At 34.5% G+C, this 17,507-nt stretch overlaps 2 protein-coding genes and 1 long non-coding RNA gene across 3 annotated transcripts; 1 reads left to right on the forward strand and 2 right to left on the reverse strand.

Moving 5' to 3' along the window:
- Positions 1-1,672: 1,672 nt before the first annotated feature.
- On the reverse strand, positions 1,673-5,134 carry LOC18602815 (uncharacterized). Its single transcript, XM_007034427.3, has 2 exons — positions 2,412-5,134; positions 1,673-2,297 (listed from the first exon to the last, which is right to left on the reverse strand). The coding sequence occupies exons 1-2, from the start codon at positions 5,092-5,094 to the stop codon at positions 1,885-1,887; spliced, it is 3,096 nt and encodes a 1,031-aa protein (XP_007034489.3). The 5' UTR covers positions 5,095-5,134; the 3' UTR covers positions 1,673-1,884.
- Positions 5,135-6,950: 1,816 nt separating this feature from the next.
- On the forward strand, positions 6,951-7,477 carry LOC108661651 (uncharacterized). Its single transcript, XR_001927405.2, has 2 exons — positions 6,951-7,150; positions 7,239-7,477. It is a non-coding gene; the product is annotated as an uncharacterized LOC108661651 (long non-coding RNA).
- Positions 7,478-10,355: 2,878 nt separating this feature from the next.
- LOC18602816 (uncharacterized) lies at positions 10,356-13,573 on the reverse strand. The gene is made up of 2 exons (XM_088805714.1): positions 10,894-13,573; positions 10,356-10,777 (listed from the first exon to the last, which is right to left on the reverse strand). The coding sequence occupies exons 1-2, from the start codon at positions 13,571-13,573 to the stop codon at positions 10,356-10,358; spliced, it is 3,102 nt and encodes a 1,033-aa protein (XP_088661840.1).
- Positions 13,574-17,507: the final 3,934 nt, after the last annotated feature.

The raw sequence follows: 17,507 nt of genomic DNA on the forward strand, positions 1-17,507 counted from the left end.
GTGACACTGACAGAGTGACAGGGAAATGATCATCTTTTGGAGAAAATTCTGTGTTGACTCCTTCTTGCTGAGAAAATTCGTTGCCTTCAATACTAAGTCTGATACTTTTTTCAGTACTTTTGGGAAGATACTATACGTACTATCTCAATATCAGTAACAGTGAGACTTAGCTGCTTCCTTAAAGATTGCAAGCACTTCCCAAGTACTTGTGTCCATCTTTTAAAGCACGTGTTCCTTAATCTATGCACGTATTCTAGGTACTAGGTTACTTACTGGGAGTTATTTTAATTATAATTCTGTTATGCTATAAAAAAATGCCCAAAAAAATATTCCAAAGATTTTAACACAACTGAATAATAAAAGTCAGGTGATGACCTTTTCAACTTTGGAGTCTGATGCTGGTTAGCTCGATTCACCCCCAAATTTGTGCAGCCATACCAATTAACACGTCTTAGCACGTAAGCTTAGTACTGGTTTAATTAGTGATCTATCACTTGGAACTTGGAAGTAATGCTTCTTGTTCGTCTATAAATACCAAGCTTCAACCAGCATTCTGCCTCATCCCTCTAGGCTCTAGCTAGCTTTAATTAATTATTTCTCTCTTTCTCTTGTCACTTATTGCTCGCATATCTAAGTTATTATCAATTAAGGTGGCAAATGGCTTTCATACCTAAGTCCTCCCAAGCAAAGATGATGATGGTTTTCGTAGCCATCATTTTTCTCATTTCTTTTGCAGCTGCTGTTGTCCCTCAGGCTGCCATTCCCAATCCTAATATCGGGCAGTATCAATGCACTATGCTCATTTAGTCTTTTATTAATTAACTAACTAGAAAATCACTCAAAATAATAATAATAACATAGAAATATGAAGCTATATATATATATATATACATTTATATGTTTTTAAAGAGATATTTCTGTTATTAGAATTTGAGATTCCGTATTGAAAAATATTGAGTTGGGTAAAATGACATTTATGAAATAGAAAAAAAATTATTTTTCATCATGTATGAAATAATATATAATACTATTATATTTTTCTTTATATTTTAAAGACATTTTATTTTCTTATTGCTGCAGCTCCGAAGCTTGTTGACAAGCATCAAGGCAGAAAATATGAAGGGTATGGGGTAGGATTCTCAGGGGGATCCTCCACATGCTGTCCTCCTTAGGAAGCCGCAAGCACCTAATTATGCATGAAAAAAGGGCCCAAAGAAAAACATGCATGTTTCTATCACTTTTTTCTTCTTCTTAATTTCTCAATAGTATCCAATATGCATACTTTCTTATCATTAATATATGGTTACAGTAAACCATATCTTTTCTTATTACTTAATTTTACGAACGTCATCTGTATCAAGTAGGTTGAAGCCGAGTATGTAAACGAAGATGATGGGAATGCGAATATATAGAGTTGCAGTATCTGAAATTTTAATGCATGTTTTCCTTTGCACTTTATGTAGTAGCTAAAATTATAAATGAACACTGATATATATTATTAATCTTATTCTATACCTTTGTCTTTATAGTACAAGGAAGATCTTGATAAGACAAGTTTACATGTTTATATACAAACGAATTAATATAAATAAAATTTAACATTTGAATTCAATTTTGCTCAGAAAATTGTTCAAGAAAAAACAGAGATAAAATTTTAAAAAAATCAAACAAATAAAAAGACTCAAAAATTTATGTAATTCTATTATTTGCGTTTACATAATGAAATAAATTAATTAATTATTTTTTAAATTGGAACTTTGTTACTCAATAATTCCTCATAGTTTACATGATAATATTTACAAACGAAAGCATTTATCTGCTCCCATATATCAAAACACTAAAAAATATTAGCACACTCATGGGGTAAGAGGCTGATGGGCTGACTCATGATAACTTCAGTAAAATTTTCTTAATGTCATGCAACTTTGTCAAGGTTTCTCTCATGGATAAACGATCTTTGGCTGATTGAGCTGCACAACATAATGCGATTCTTATCACTGCTGCTAAACATTCTTCATATTTGCGAGGCCAATCACTTTCACTGTTGCTGCTGCTGCTACTTTCACTAGAATAAGTCTTGAATGCGCTTTGCAGTAAACTTCCTTGATACTTAAAAAGCCTCGGATCGGCAGTCTCAAAAATTTGATTGCGTTCCATTGCTAATGCAAATTTATTGAGGCTTAATCCTTCTATCAACATTCCATCAGTTGGCTTCTTTGCTATGAACATTTCAAGCAGAAGAATTCCAAAACTATACACATCTCCACTGATAGAAGCTTTGCCACCTAGACCATACTCTACAGAAAAATTCAGCAAAATTAGACTAACAACTACGATCATCACATAAAATTTGCCTTTTTAAGTTAAATTTTTGCTCAAAAAAAAAAAGTTAATAAGAGTAGTTTACTGACCTGGCGCAATGTAACCAATTGAGCCTTTCACTGCCATTGTGCTACTCTCCCCTTGTGATGGATTTTGAGACAGAAACCTTGCCAATCCAAAATCCCCTACATGAGCAGCCATATCTTCATCCAAAAGGACATTTGCAGGCTTCAGATCACAGTGCACAACGGTTGGTTCACAGTCATTGTGCAAATAATCTATGGCAGAAGCTACATCGATGGCAATATTAAGTCTTTGCAGAAAGGTCAAACATAATCCAGATTCCTCATCTTCTGGATACAACCACTTCTCCAGGTTGCCATTGGGCATGAACTCCATAACCAAGGCCTTGAATTCATCTCCTTTATGATCAACGCTTGAGCATGAGGTGATAATCTTCACAAGGTTTCGATGCCTAACATTCCTCAAGGCCTCACATTCAGCAAGAAAACTTTGAATGGCTTTGCTTTGTTGCAAGTCAAGAACCTTCACAGCAAGGGTAGTATTGTTGGTGTTCGCTCCGTTTTCATTAGTGCTGAATGAACCTTTATAAACCGATCCGAAACCCCCCTTTCCAATCAGATTTTCAGTTGCGAAATTGCTTGTAGCAAGCCGGATACCAGAGTAAGATATCATGGGAGGCAGCCCCTTCAATGAAAGTGAAGATTTACTGCCTTTCTCCCTCTTTTTCTTCTTTCTGGACATCAATGCCCATACAAAGCAGAAAATCAAACATATAAATGAAGCAGCTCCAGCAGCTGAAACTAAAATTTTGAGCAGGTGATTTCTCTTACTTTTCCTTGTATTACATTGAGGGAGCTCCAAATTTTTGGCAATTTCTTGATCACTGCTGCATAGCGCGTCGTTTCCCTCGATAGAAAACGTGCTGACGTTCAAGAAGACTTTTCCTGTTGGAACTTCTCCTTCCAAATGATTGAAAGACAAATTTAACATCTTGAGAAACTGAAGATTTTCCAAGTCTTGTGGAATTGGTCCAGAAAGATTGTTTGAAGAGAGATCCAAAACCTCTAGTGATACTAACTTTCCTAACGAATCCGGAATTTCACCACTGATATTATTTCTCGACATGTTGAGATATAGTAAACTTGAACAGCCACTAATTGACGAAGTTAAATTTCCAAACAGCTTGTTTTCAGAAACATCCAACACTTGAAGTTGCTTTAAGTTACCAACTTCACTAGGGAGAGGACCCCCAAGCACGTTATGTACCAGAATCAAGTAGTTTAAACCCGAAAGCATGAAAACCTCTTCCGGTATGCTTCCATTGAGCCTATTCCAAGACAGGTCTAATGTCTGTAGTTGCTGGCAGTTTCCAAGGCTGGTAGGAATTTTACCAGAGAACTGGTTATTGCCCATTAGGATTTCAGAAACTTGAGTAAAATTAGCGAAGCTTTCTGGAATTTCTCCAGAGAACATATTCTGGAACACCAAAAAGCTCTGTAAATTTTTAAGTGTAGCTATACTCCTTGGAATCTCACCTGTAAAAGAGTTCTGCTCAATAGAAAGGGATATGAGATCTTGAAACTTCTCAATCCCCTGAGGGAAGCTACCAGTCAACAAATTGTCAGAAATGCAAAAATGCTGGATATTGCTTGACAGATTTGCGACTGAGGGAAATTCACCAGAAAGTCTGTTGGAATTAATCATCAGATATTCCAGCTGCGTACAGTTTGTAAGAGAATCAATAAACTGAAAATTCTGAGCTGTAGTAGAAGAGAGAGAATTTGCACCAAGGTCCAGCTTGATAAGTTTCTTCATGTTGCCAAGCAGAGGAATTGGCCCACGAAATCTATTTCTAGACAGGTCAAGGAATTCAATGTTTGAAGCATTAGTTAGAGAACCAGGTATAATTCCTTCAAACCTGTTTAGTGCCAAAAACAGTCGCTTGAGATTTGGAAGAACTTGACCTATATCAGTTGGTAGATTTCCTGAAAGGTTATTTTGCGTTACAGATAAGAAAACTAAAGAAGTGATGTTGAAAATAGAATAAGGGATTTGGCCGGTCAGATGATTTTCAGAAAGCTGTATCTGTTGAAGGTTTCTAAGCCGACCAAGCTCACTTGGAATCTCACCAACTAACTTGTTTCTTGCAAAAGCAAGAAAAGTTAAAGAGGAAAGGTTTCCAAATGTAGGAGGAAGTGAACCAGTGAGGTTATTGACAGAGATATCCAGGATTCTGAGTCTTTGGAGATTGCCTAGTTCAGGTGGAAGGTTACCACTAAAACTGTTCCCTTGTAATCTAAGTGTTTCAAGATTATGGCAATCAGAAAGAATAGCAGGAACAGTTCCATTAATGGAATTGTTTCTAAGGTCAATGTGCTGAAGAAGTGAGAGCCTACTAAACTCCAGCTGAAATTGGCCATGAAATAAGTTGTGGGAAAGGTTAAGTGTGTGGAGGAAAGTAAGATTTGAGAGGGAAGGGACTAAAGTGCCTGCAAGGCCAAGACTACCAAGTTGGAGGGATTCTACTCGGGATCCATTGCTGCTGCAAGAAACACCATACCAGTTGCAATGAGAAGAATTCTGTGTCCACTCTGAGAGTGCATTTTGAGGATCACTGACATGGAGTTTGAAAGATAGCAAGGCTTCTTTGTCAGTTCTGGAATCCAAATCTCCCATCTGGCACATAACCGAGTAAAATTGGGTCTGGAATAAGGAGAAAAGCAGCAGCAGAAACTGCAGGTATTCCATGGTTTAGAAATATGGTTGAACTTGCCCTCCTTACCGTATGGTTTTAGAATTTGAATCTCTGTACATATAATTACCCATGGATATTGAGTTGTGGACTTTTTGGAGAAGATTCAACCCCGAAGACCAAAAGGCTGCTTGAAAAAGTCTTAACACTGTAGTCTGTCCCAATCTTCAGGTAAGTCATCCTAAATTAGTTTTAGTGGGGTTACCTAATTTATATTATAAAAATTATCGAAAAGATCCTCTAGAACTCCATGCCAAATTTATTCCGTTGCAATCATTATGGAAGTCAAAGAAGAACAGAAGGCTACTAGAAGGATTAAGGAGAATGGCGGGTGGGGAAGCAGTCAAAGGGCATCTTAATAGACTAGCAACACTGCCCTGCCAAAACATGTTTTGCAACATGTAGCTTTTTAAGCCTTGGGTAGAAGATTCTTCCGATTATCTTCCGAGAATGTACATTACAAGATGGCCTGATTCATGGTTAAAACATTGTTTTTACCGTTTCAATAATAAGATAAAACCCAGTATTTTATTCAATTGTCCTTTTGAAATTGATCTTGAGCAATATTTTTTAGTTATCATATGGACAAATCAATTTAAAATTACCATAATTTTCTTGTCACTATTTCCTATCATAAATCCCTTTTTTTTTTTTTTCTCACTTTTAACTGCTTAGTCAAATATACTCTGTCCTTATGCTCCTCTGGTATAGTCCAAGAAGTCGGTGACAGTTATACAAAACTAAAGAAATCAATGAACAGAGAAATCATGTGCTATCAGACTATTTAGGCGTTGAAAGGGTCGAATGAGTTTGCAAATCTTGGACTGATGCTCCCCTTATAAAGTCAACATTATTTTGTTTGTATTTTTAGCTACCTCTTGCAAATTCAAGCTCGTGTCTGAGAAAATTTGTTTATCTTCTTTTTTGAAAGAGTCGGATGAAACTTTTCATTACTCGCCTTTCTGTCCTACTCAATCTTTCCAACTATAGCTTTTGATTGGTACCATGCTATATTTAACTCCAATCTTTGCTTTGTCGGTCAAATGCAATTTCTTGACAGTTAATTGGTAGGTGCATGCATGACACTTTGTATCTCTCTGTCTCAAAAGCAAAACAAATAACAATGTTTCAACGTCAAAAATGACTTTTCAGTTGTTTGTCGCAAGGAAGACTTCATTAGTCAATACCTATTCATCATTCATTTAAATGCAGAGAGTCTTGTATTGAATATTCATGCAAGTTGTATGTCCTTCCAATTTTCTTCGACTTCTTTCCAATTCAAAGATATACCTATCTTTCCCAATGTCCTTACCCAACAAACTAATTCACCATTAAAAAAAAATATCATTTAAGTGAACATGTTGAATTCAAAATTCAATAATTACATTGATAATGATTGTTAAAATATAAATTTTCTTGTTAAGTATGCATATTGAATGCATATAAATGCAAGCTTTAACCTCTTCCAATTCAAACATGTACTGATTTTTTCGTGATATCCTGAGTGAATTAACCAATTTACCATGACTTGGATTTCATGAATCAATATTATCATCATTTGTATTGATTGTTTTAGTTTAAAGTTACCTCTCAAATACGGTATAGTATTAAATATATAGAAATGGCAGTTATCTGCCCTTCAGATTTTTCAACCTTTTTCCCAATTCAAACATGTACCAATCTTCAATTCAATGCCTAACCAACCAACCATGAGACCTAGTCGTTCATTGAATATTCTTTACTCTTGAGATCAGTGTAGACTGACTTAAAATTTCAGATTGTGGAATACAGTAATCTGATGATTAGTCATGATTTTCTGTCTATAAATACTAAGCTTCAACTGACATTGTCCATCACCCCTTGCCTTCTCCTGCTCTATTTCCAAGCTAAGTCCCCTAACTTCTTTGCAGATTCAATTACGTTGGCAAATGGCTTTAACTCAGTCCTCTCAAGTGAAGATGTTGGTGGTTGTCTTAGCCATCATAGTTCTCATGTCATCTGCTAGTGCCGCTGTTATCCCCCAGGATTTGATCCTGAAACCTATTAATCTGGGTAAGTTGTTTCTCTGCTACAGCACAGGTTCCAAATTATAGACTAAGTGTAGGCTTTTAATTAACCACATTTGATGATGCTGGTGCAGGACGGAAGCTTCTTGCTAATTATTATAACCCTCCCAACGCATATCCTGGTATACCAAGTGGATCAGGAGGCTATCCATGCTGCAAATAAGAAGCTATAAACTCTGCAAAAGAGTTGAGAAGAAAAAGAATGACAAGAACAAGGGCAAAGACATTACTGTATTTGTTTTTAAGTGAATTGAGTGTATGGTTAGGAAAAATATATAAGAGAATAAAATGAATGGCACAAACCGTATTAGTATCTGTGACTCCATATTCGTTCAGTCTAGATTGCTGTCAAAGTGTTAAACCAGATAGCTCCTTCTTCTTTGCTCTGTTTTTTTTTTTTTTTGACCATATTGTATTGATTAAATGCTTTCATTAGTAAATGTCTCAAGGCTTAATTGTTTTGAGAAACTTTAAATTGTTGAGTTTGATAGTAATATGCTAAATGCTATATGCAATTGAGATGATAAATGTTGGATGGATTAATTCCAATTAGGCAATGCCACTTAAAAATTAAGACAAAGGATAATCCCTCCTCCTAAATGACCTCAAGTTTTTATTGTCAAAATACCTGTTGTAACAGTTGTTGACTTTAGCCAATCTCACTTAAGTTAAATCCAGAGAAATTGAACTATAAAATAAACCAAATTAAAAAAAAAAGGGAATAATGTCATTTTATTCCATCCAATAATTCGATTATTCTTTGAACATAATATATATATATATATATATAATATCATTGATTGAGACGTTGGAGTGCATAAATAATAGGAACATAATATATATTAAGAAATTTATGAATATATGTATATTTTATGAGTACTTTAGGACATTTTACTTATTTTTAATTAAAAATTAACCATAGCCTTAATCATTACTTTCAGTTTTTACTGCATGAGAAGATGCAAAGTCAGGGCACTAAAAGGTGCTAAGCAGAAGACCGCCGTTTGAAAGTTTCACTACAAAGCTTCCAAAATTTTATCTAACACATAACACACGTGGCAGCCAACGAAAGCTTACAGAATCAAAGTGCCACGCCCGAACACTTTTGAGCTGTCTTTTCAATTCAATCTCAAACTTTAACTCCTCGTCTCTTCAGATTCTTCAAACCACACAAAAAAAAAAAAAAAAAAAAACGCATAAACACAAGTTTGTCTCATTCTGTTCTTGGAATTGAAGCAAAGAAGTGAACCTGTAAAAACGGGAAGTTTTTCTATTGAATTTGTAGCTGTTGAAAATGCCGAAACTGATTCTACATAATGATAAAGCATTCTTGTAACAGGGAGAGAGACAGTATTCTAAATAAGTAAAAGATGTGTTGGAGATGGTGTAGAGGAAGATTGAAACAATATCTTAAATGCTAAATGTTGTGATAGGTGAAAGAGAATGGATAAGCTGTAGAGTAAGGTTAAAGAATAAGTAAAAATTTAAGTGAATGGTGGAGTAAGGGTAAGTATAGGTAGCGAACAAGTGAGTAACGGAGTGAGGTTGAGCATAGGGCAGACAAGGACTCAAAAAAGAGAATTTGACAGAGAATATTTCTAGAGAGGGAGATAAGATTGAAAACGTGTCTGCCCTAGCTTCATAAATTTTATTATGTCCAAAATGAATTATCAAAACTCTATATAAACAATTAATCGAGAACAAGTTTTAATGCACATATTAAGTAACAACTTTTTAAAGTAATTTTATTGACACTAAACCATTATGTCATGAGAAGTCTCTAACTTTTAGCTAAAGACTACTATTGACATAAGATTTCTAACTTGTGCTAAAACGATACATACAGTTACGGAAAGCTTGCCTCACGAAATCCAAATCGCATTCCTTCCCTGTCCTAAACTAAAAGAGCGGAAGATGGCTCTCACTCTTTTCCTAGAAACCTGCTCTAAACAAGAGAAACTCGAAAGAGAAGCAAGCTCATCACTCCACCTCTAAATCCAGAATAAACGTTTCTGTCAACCGCTAGAAGCCGCCCAAAATAAAAAAAAGTCAGACCACGAGCAAAGATGACACCCTAATGGACGTCCTACAGAGTCCTAGAACGACCATTGCATCCATCTAGGCTCCACCATTCGTAAGAGCAAGACCAACAAACAGGGGAAGTCCTCTGTTCCTCCTGACAGACATAACAAGTCAGCGAACATCCATAAGTCAGACCGAATCCTAGCAGGTCAGCCACTCAAGCACCGGCATCGCGAGCATTTCCACAAGAGAGACCATCGTCCGCAACCAGAAAGCAATTTCCACGACGAAAAGTTTTAATATACACAATGAATAATAGTTACTGAAACTCATCATAACATTGAAGTAGTAATGAATAATAATTAGAAACTCATTATGTCACTATTAAAGTAATTGGTGTTTTATAGTTATTAATAATGTAATATGAATGCTCTTAAGTACAGGGTAAGAGGGAAAATGTATAAGATAACAAGTTAAGAGAGAAAATATGATAGGAGAAAGTAGTTAAAGAAAAGATTAAGAGGAAGATCTCTTAACTATTATCATATTTGAGTCTCCAAGTTAAATTCTTTAAAACATCTCAAGTTGAAAACAACTTATGAAACCAGTCACTTGTTCCAATTACTTTCGCGATCATTCACGTAATGTAGCTCTTTTCCTCATTTTATATGTTTTCATCACTTTTTGTGTAATATTAATTATAATATAATTTTTTAAAAAATAATAAATTAGTAACCAACATAAAAATATTTACAAGTACACATAATTAGAAAGAAAAAGAGTAAAAAAAATGAATTTGCTAATCATGAATGATAATGACGAAGTTTTGTCTTAATTAAGGTCACCTCTCTGTCAAAGTTCAACTGATATCTTGAGTTTTGCTCAAGCTTAAGCATTAAATATCTGGTACTATTAGTAAATTGTACCCCTCAAATTTATTTTATTTTTTTTTAGAAGGTAGTAAGTTATTCGGTATATAAAAGTATAAAGCAACGATGGATCAAATATTAATTTAATATTGGTTATAAGTTGAACCTTTATTACTTAAAAATTGATCATAATTTACGCAATAGTAATGCAATTAAAAACATTCATCGGCTTCAATACATTAGAACCAACTCCAATTAAAACTATTAGCACACTCATGGAGTAAGAGGGTGATGGGTGCCTCATAACTTGAGTAAAATTTTCTTAATATCATGCAACTTTGTCAAGGTTTCTCTGGTGGATAAACGATCTTTGGCTGATTGAGCTGCACAACATAATGCAACTCTTATCACTGCTGCTGAACATTCTTCATATTTGCTGGGCCAATTACTGCCACTGTTGTTGCTGCTATTGCTGCTGCTGCTGCTTTCACTAGAGTAAGTATTGATTGAGCTTTGCAATAAACCTCCTTGATTCTTAAAAAGCCTCGGGTCGGCAGTCTCAAAAATTTGCTTACGATCCACTGCTGATGCAAATTTGTTAAGGCTTAAACCTTCTTTGAACATTTCATCAGTTGGCTTCTTTGCTGTGAACATTTCAAGCAGAAGAATACCAAAACTGTACACATCTCCACAGGTAGAAGCTTTGCTACCTAGACCATACTCTACAGAAAAATTCAGCAGAAATTAGACTAACAATTATGACCATCACATAAAAATTTACCTTTAAAGAAAACTTTTTACTCGGAAAAAAAAAAGTTAACAAGAGTAATTTACTGACCTGGAGCAATGTAACCAATTGAGCCTTTCACCGCCGTTGTGCTACTCTCCCCTTGTGGGGGATTTTGAGACAGAAACCTTGCCAATCCAAAATCCCCTACATGAGCAGCCATATCTTCATCCAAAAGCACATTTGCAGGTTTCAGATCACAGTGCACAACGGTTGGTTCACAGTCATTGTGCAAATAATCTATGGCAGAAGCTACATCGATGGCAATATTAAGTCTTTGCAGAAAGGTCAACCATAACCCAGATTCCTCATCTTCTGGATACAACCACTTCTCTAGGTTGCCATTAGGCATGAACTCCATAACCAAGGCCTTGAATTCATCTCCTTTATGATCAACGCTTGAGCATGAGGTGATAATCTTCACAAGGTTTCGATGCCTAACATTCCTCAAGGCCTCACATTCAGCAAGAAAACTTTGAATGGCTTTGCTTTGTTGCAAGTCAAGAACTTTCACAGCAAGGGTAGTATTGTTGGTGTTCGCTCCGTTTTCATTAGTGCTGAATGCACCTTTATAAACAGATCCGAAACCTCCCTTTCCAATCAGATTTTCAGTTGCGAAATTGCCGGTAGCAAGCCGGATATCAGAGTAAGATATCATGGGAGGCAACCCCTTCAATGAAAGTGAAGATTTACTGCCTTTCTCCCTCTTTTTCTTCTTTCTGGATATCAATGCCCATACAAAGCACAAAATCAAGCATATAAATGAAGCAGCTCCAGCTGCTGAAACTAAAATTTTGAGCAGGTGATTTTTCTTTCTTTTCCTTGCATTACATTGAGGGAGCTCCAAATTTCTGGCAATTTCTTGATCACTGCTGCATAGCGCGTCGTTTCCCTGGATAGAAAACGTGCTAACGTTCAAGAAGACTTTTCCTGTTGGAACTTCTCCTTCCAAATGATTGAAAGACAAATTTAACATCTTAAACTGAACATTTTCCAAGTCTTGTGAAATTGGTCCAGAAAGATAGTTAGAAGAGAGGTCCAAAAATTCTAGTGCTACTAACTTTCCTAATGAATCCGGGATTTCACCACTGATATTATTTCTTGACATGTTGAGATATAGTAAACTTGAACAGCCACGAATTGATGAAGGTAAATTTCCAAACAACTTATTTTCAGAAACATCCAACTCTTGAAGTTGCTTTAAGTTACCAACTTCACCGGGGAGAGGACCCCAAAGCACGTTATGTACCAGAATCAAATAGTTTAAACCAGAAAGCAGGAAAACCTCTTCTGGTATGCTTCCATTGAGCCAATTCCAAGAAAGGTCCAATGTTTGTAGTTGCTGGCAGTATACAAGGCTGGTAGGAAATTTACCAGTGAATTGGTTGTTGCCTAATTGGATTACAGAAACTTGTGTAAAATTGGCAAAGATTTCTGGAATTTCTCCGGATGACATATTTTGGAACCCCAGAAAGCTCTGTAAATTTCCAAGTTTGGCTATACTCTTTGGAATCTCACCTGTAAAAGAGTTCTGCTCGATAGAAAGGGATATGAGATTTTGAAACTTCTCAATCCCCTGAGGGAAGCTACCAGCCAACAAATTGTCAGAAATGCAAAAATGCTGGATATTGCTTGACAGATTTGCGACTGAGGGAAATTCACCAGAAAGTCTGTTGGAATTAATCATCAGATATTCCAGCTGCGTACAGTTTGTAAGAGAATCAATAAACTGAAAATTCTGAGCTGTAGTAGAAGAGAGAGAATTTGAACCAAGTTCCAGCTTGATAAGTTTCTTCATGTTGCCAAGCAGAGGAATTGGCCCATGAAATCTATTTCTAGACAGGTCAAGAAATTCAATGTTTGAAGCATTAGATAGAGAAGCAGGTATAATTCCTTGAAACCTGTTTAGTGCCAAAAACAGTTGATTGAGATTTGGAAGAGCTTGACCTATATCATTTGGTAGATTTCCTGAAAGGTTATTTTTTGTTACGGATAAGAAAACTAAAGAAGTAATGTTGAAAATAGAATAAGGGATTTGGCCTGTTAGATGATTTTCAGAAAGCTGAATCTGTTGAAGGTTTCTAAGCTGACCAAGCTCACTTGGAATTTCACCAACTAACTTGTTTCTTGCAATAGCAAGAGAAGTTATAGAGGAAAGGTTTCCAAATGTAGCAGGAAGTGATCCAGTGAGGTTATTGACAGAGATATCCAGGACTCTGAGTCTTTGGAGATTGCCTAGTTCAGGTGGAAGGATACCACTAAAATTGTTCCCTTGTAATCTAAGTGTTTCAAGATTATGGAAATCAGAAAGAAAGGGGGGAACAGTTCCATTAATGGAATTGTTTCTTAGGTCAATGTGCTGAAGAAGTGAGAGCCTACTAAACTCCAGCTGTAATTGGCCATGAAATAAGTTATGGGAAAGGTTAAGTGTGTGGAGGAAGGTAAGATTTGAGAGGGAAGGGGCTAAGGTGCCTACAAGGCCAAGTCTACCAAGTTGGAGGGATTCTACTAGGAATCCATTGCTGCTGCAAGAAACACCATACCAGTTGCAATGAGAAGAATTCTGTGTCCACCCTGAGAGTGCATTTTGAGGATCACTGACATGGAGTTTGAAAGATAGCAAGGCTTCTTTTTCAGTTCTGGAATCCAAATCTCCCATCTGGCACATAACCGAGTAAAATCGGGTCTGCAATAAGGAAAAAAGCAGCAGCGGAAACTGCAGGTATTCCATGTTTTAGAAATATGGTTGAACTTGCCCTCCTTACCATATAGTTTTAGAATTTGAATCTCCATATATATAACAGATAAAAAAAAATTAAATACCGATATATTTATTAAGTTCTGGAAGGCGTTTTGGAGAAGATTCAGCGCCGAAGACCAAAGGGCTGGTTGAGAAGTCTCAACTCTGTCCTTGTCTTCACGAAATTTTTGATTAAATTATATAATTAGCCCGTGTGTTCTATAAAAAATGTAGATTTAATTTTTGTATAATAATTTATATAAATTAAATTTTTGTAATTTTTTAATTTAAATTGAAAACTAACTTTATTAAAGTAATAAATTGAAAAAATACAAAAGCTTAATTGTGTAAATACACAATTAATAAATTGTGTATTTTTAGCCACCGCTTGCAAATTCAAGCTCGTGTCTTAGAAAATTTGTTTATGTTCTTTTTGAAGGAGTCCGATGAAACTATATTTTTCAACGTGACATATAACAATTAAATTTTCAACATAGCATATAACAACTAAATCTTTAATATGGTATGTAACAATTACATTTTTCAATATGACGTGTAATAACTAAATTTCAATATGCTGTGTAATAACTACATTTTTCAATATGACGTATAATAACTAAGTTTTCAACATAACATGTAACAATTAAATTTTTAACATGACGTATAACAATTATATTTTTCAATATAACATGTAATAACGAAATTATCAGCGTGATGTGTAATAATTACATTCTTCAATATAACATGGAACAACTAAATTTTTAACATAACATGTAATAATTACATTTCTCAACATGACGTGTAACAATTAAATTTTCAACATAACATGTAACAATAAAATCTTTAACATGGTAGATAATAATTATATTTTTTAACATGACATGTAACGACTAAATTTTCAACATGAAATGTAACAACTACATTTTTCAAAATGACATATAATAACTAAATTTCTATCATGACGTGTAATAACTAAATTTTTCAACATGACATGTAACAACTAAATTTTCAATATAGCATGTAACAAACTAAATTTTCAACATGACATATAACAATTATATTTTTCAACATGACATGTAACAACTAAATTTTTCACATGACATGTAATAATTATATTTTTTAACATGACTTGTAACAACTGAATTTCAATATAGCATGTAATAACTACATTTACAATGCGATTTTTTGTCGCGTGTGATATACGCTCTATTTACTTATCAACATAACCCTTAATTATAAAAAATAGAAAACGTTTAGTTCTTAATTGTTACAACTGAAACGTTTAGCCCTTAATTGAAAAAGTACCCAAACATTTAGCCTCCATTTGAGCGTTTAATTTTTTTAAAAAAAAATCATTTAAGTGAACATGTTGAATTCAAAATTCAATAATTACATTGATAATGATTGTTAAAATATAAAATTTCTTGTAAAGTAAGCATATATATATATGTATATATAAGTTTTAACCTTCTTCCAATTTAAACATGTTCTCATTTTTTCATGATTTTCAATTTGTTTTTAAAGAAAGTGTTTTTATCCAATCTTAATATATTTTGGAATGTCATTTCAAATCTCTCACTTAATAGGTCAAAAACGATATTAGAAACCTGGCATGGGAAAGAAAATATGTACAATTACATGGAAAGCACCATCCAAGGTAAAAAACCAAAATCACGAAAAGCCCCGAAGTAGAAAAAAGGCGATACGAAAGCCACTAAACAAAAATAATAATAATAAAACTAGATCTTAATCGATGTGCATTTGTCATCAGCTTTGAATTGTAAATAAATAAAAAGATAAAATACCCTACACTTTTAAATTTTAATCGAAATTTTTAAATGAGTCCATTAATTTTCGAAATAGACATTTCACCTTAAAAGTTTAAACACCGTTACTAAAGATTATGAAAAAGCTAAAATATGTTTTTTTTTTCTTTATGAATTTAAAAAATTATTATTATATTTTTTAAAAAAAGGAAGCGTCGATCTCCCTAAGAAAGGGGAGCACCAACCGATGCTCCTTAAGGGAAGGAGCACCAAATCTTGGTGCTCCCCTATTTTTTTTAAATAAATTAAAAAATTAATAAAAATTATATAACATTAATTTTTAAAATTAATAAAAGGTAAAATTATTATTTCAATATTAACATATCATCAAACTAACAAAAACACTAATGATTAGCTAACGGCTAGATCTATGTGTCTAGTCGAAGATATTTTTTTAGATAGATTGTTTATTTTAAAAATTAATGAACCCCGTTTAAAATTTCAATTAAAACTTAAGAATATGAAGTATTTTACTGTAAATGAAAAGATAAAACTTCACCACAAAGTTTGAAATTCCTTTGCAACATTAAGTCAGATGGGAGACACCAGCCGCATGCTACTCACTTGTTGACACCAACTTCAAAGATGATGAAGGCATAAACAGCTCAAACCCCAACCTTACACTGCTCCCAGAACCTTACGAGTTCACTGAAGCAAAGGCACTCCTTCCCTAACAAACCTCAAAAGACAAAACCAGAGCGACAAAGTGGAATTGCTCAGCAAAAACAAAAGTTGAGAAGATCATGATTACCCAATCCTAGCAAAAACCGAACACCGTCGTTTGAAAGTTTTGACTGTCAAAGGATATTGGTTCCGTCACATGTTATCGTAACAGTTGTTGACTTTAGCCAATGTCACTTAAGTTAAATTCAAAGAAATTGAATAAAAAATAAACCAAATTAATAAATCGAATAGTGTCATTTTATGTCATCAAATAATTTGATTATTTTCTTAACATAATATATATGATATTTATTAAGACATTCACGTGTGTAAGAACGAGACTCGTAATAGAATATCAGATAATTTTTTTAAAAATTTATTAATCACTCTTATTGAAAAAGAAATCATTCAAAGCTTTGACTTTTTTTTTAAAAAAAATAAAATTTTATTGCTGCATTTTGTCTCAAAAAGAGACTTACAGAAGTAGAGTCAATCAAAAGTGTCCCTTTGAGGTGGACAGGCAAGCATCAGATTAAAGGAATTTGATGTGCCATTGCCAAAAAATGAAAAGACAAGCATTTCAATTCAAGCCTATAGCTAAAAGCTACTCTTGTCTCTAATGCATTACATAAGAAATACAAACTGAATTCGAAATCGTAGAGACTAGCTAGGAGTAATTGAGTCTTGGAGTGTTCCCCATGTCGAAGTAAGCTTTGAAGTTACAAGCTCGCAAAACCCCAATTTTTGTCAAACCATCTGCTACTAAATTGGCTTGCCACAAAATATGAATAAAGGAAATCCCCACATTGTTGCGCAAATAAGACTCAATAGCGTTTGAAATAAATTTCATACGCCATGGTACCTTGTTATGGTCTCTAGTCCAATTGATGGCATTGAAAGAATCGCATTCAACTTCAAAATGGTGTGTTGCAGCCTAAGGGGAGGAGAGAAAAAAATTGATGCCCTCCTGAACAAATTTAAATTTAGCATAATTAGATTCCTCCATTCCAATGTGCATAGAGATGATGCCTTTTATATATCATAGATGGTCCTTTTGAATTCCTATGCCTATAGGGTCAGGTTTGCCTTTTGCTGCTCCATCGATATTTAGTTTGAGAGACCCTGGCAATGGGGGTGACCAGCTTCCACTTACCCTTGTTTTGGCCTATTGGCGCTATTAGAAAGAAGTGTGAGGTTAGGTATACATAAGTTGGTAGGAAGATGTCCCATTTGCCACTTTTCTTTGCACAACAATGAGAGTCGAAGGAGGGTAATGTCAACAATTTGTTCGACTTCAAACTTCTTACCTCTAAATATAGTCTCATTTCTACATAACTATAATGTCCATAAGTTGGCAAAAAACAACATTTTCCAAACATGCTTGACTTTGGGAGAAATGGGATGGATTTGGCACATTGCTTCTTCAGCAGTCATAA

This window comes from Theobroma cacao, chromosome 4 (genome assembly GCF_053813885.1).
Source record: "Theobroma cacao isolate CCN51 chromosome 4, ASM5381388v1, whole genome shotgun sequence".
Lineage (NCBI taxonomy): Eukaryota > Viridiplantae > Streptophyta > Magnoliopsida > Malvales > Malvaceae > Theobroma > Theobroma cacao.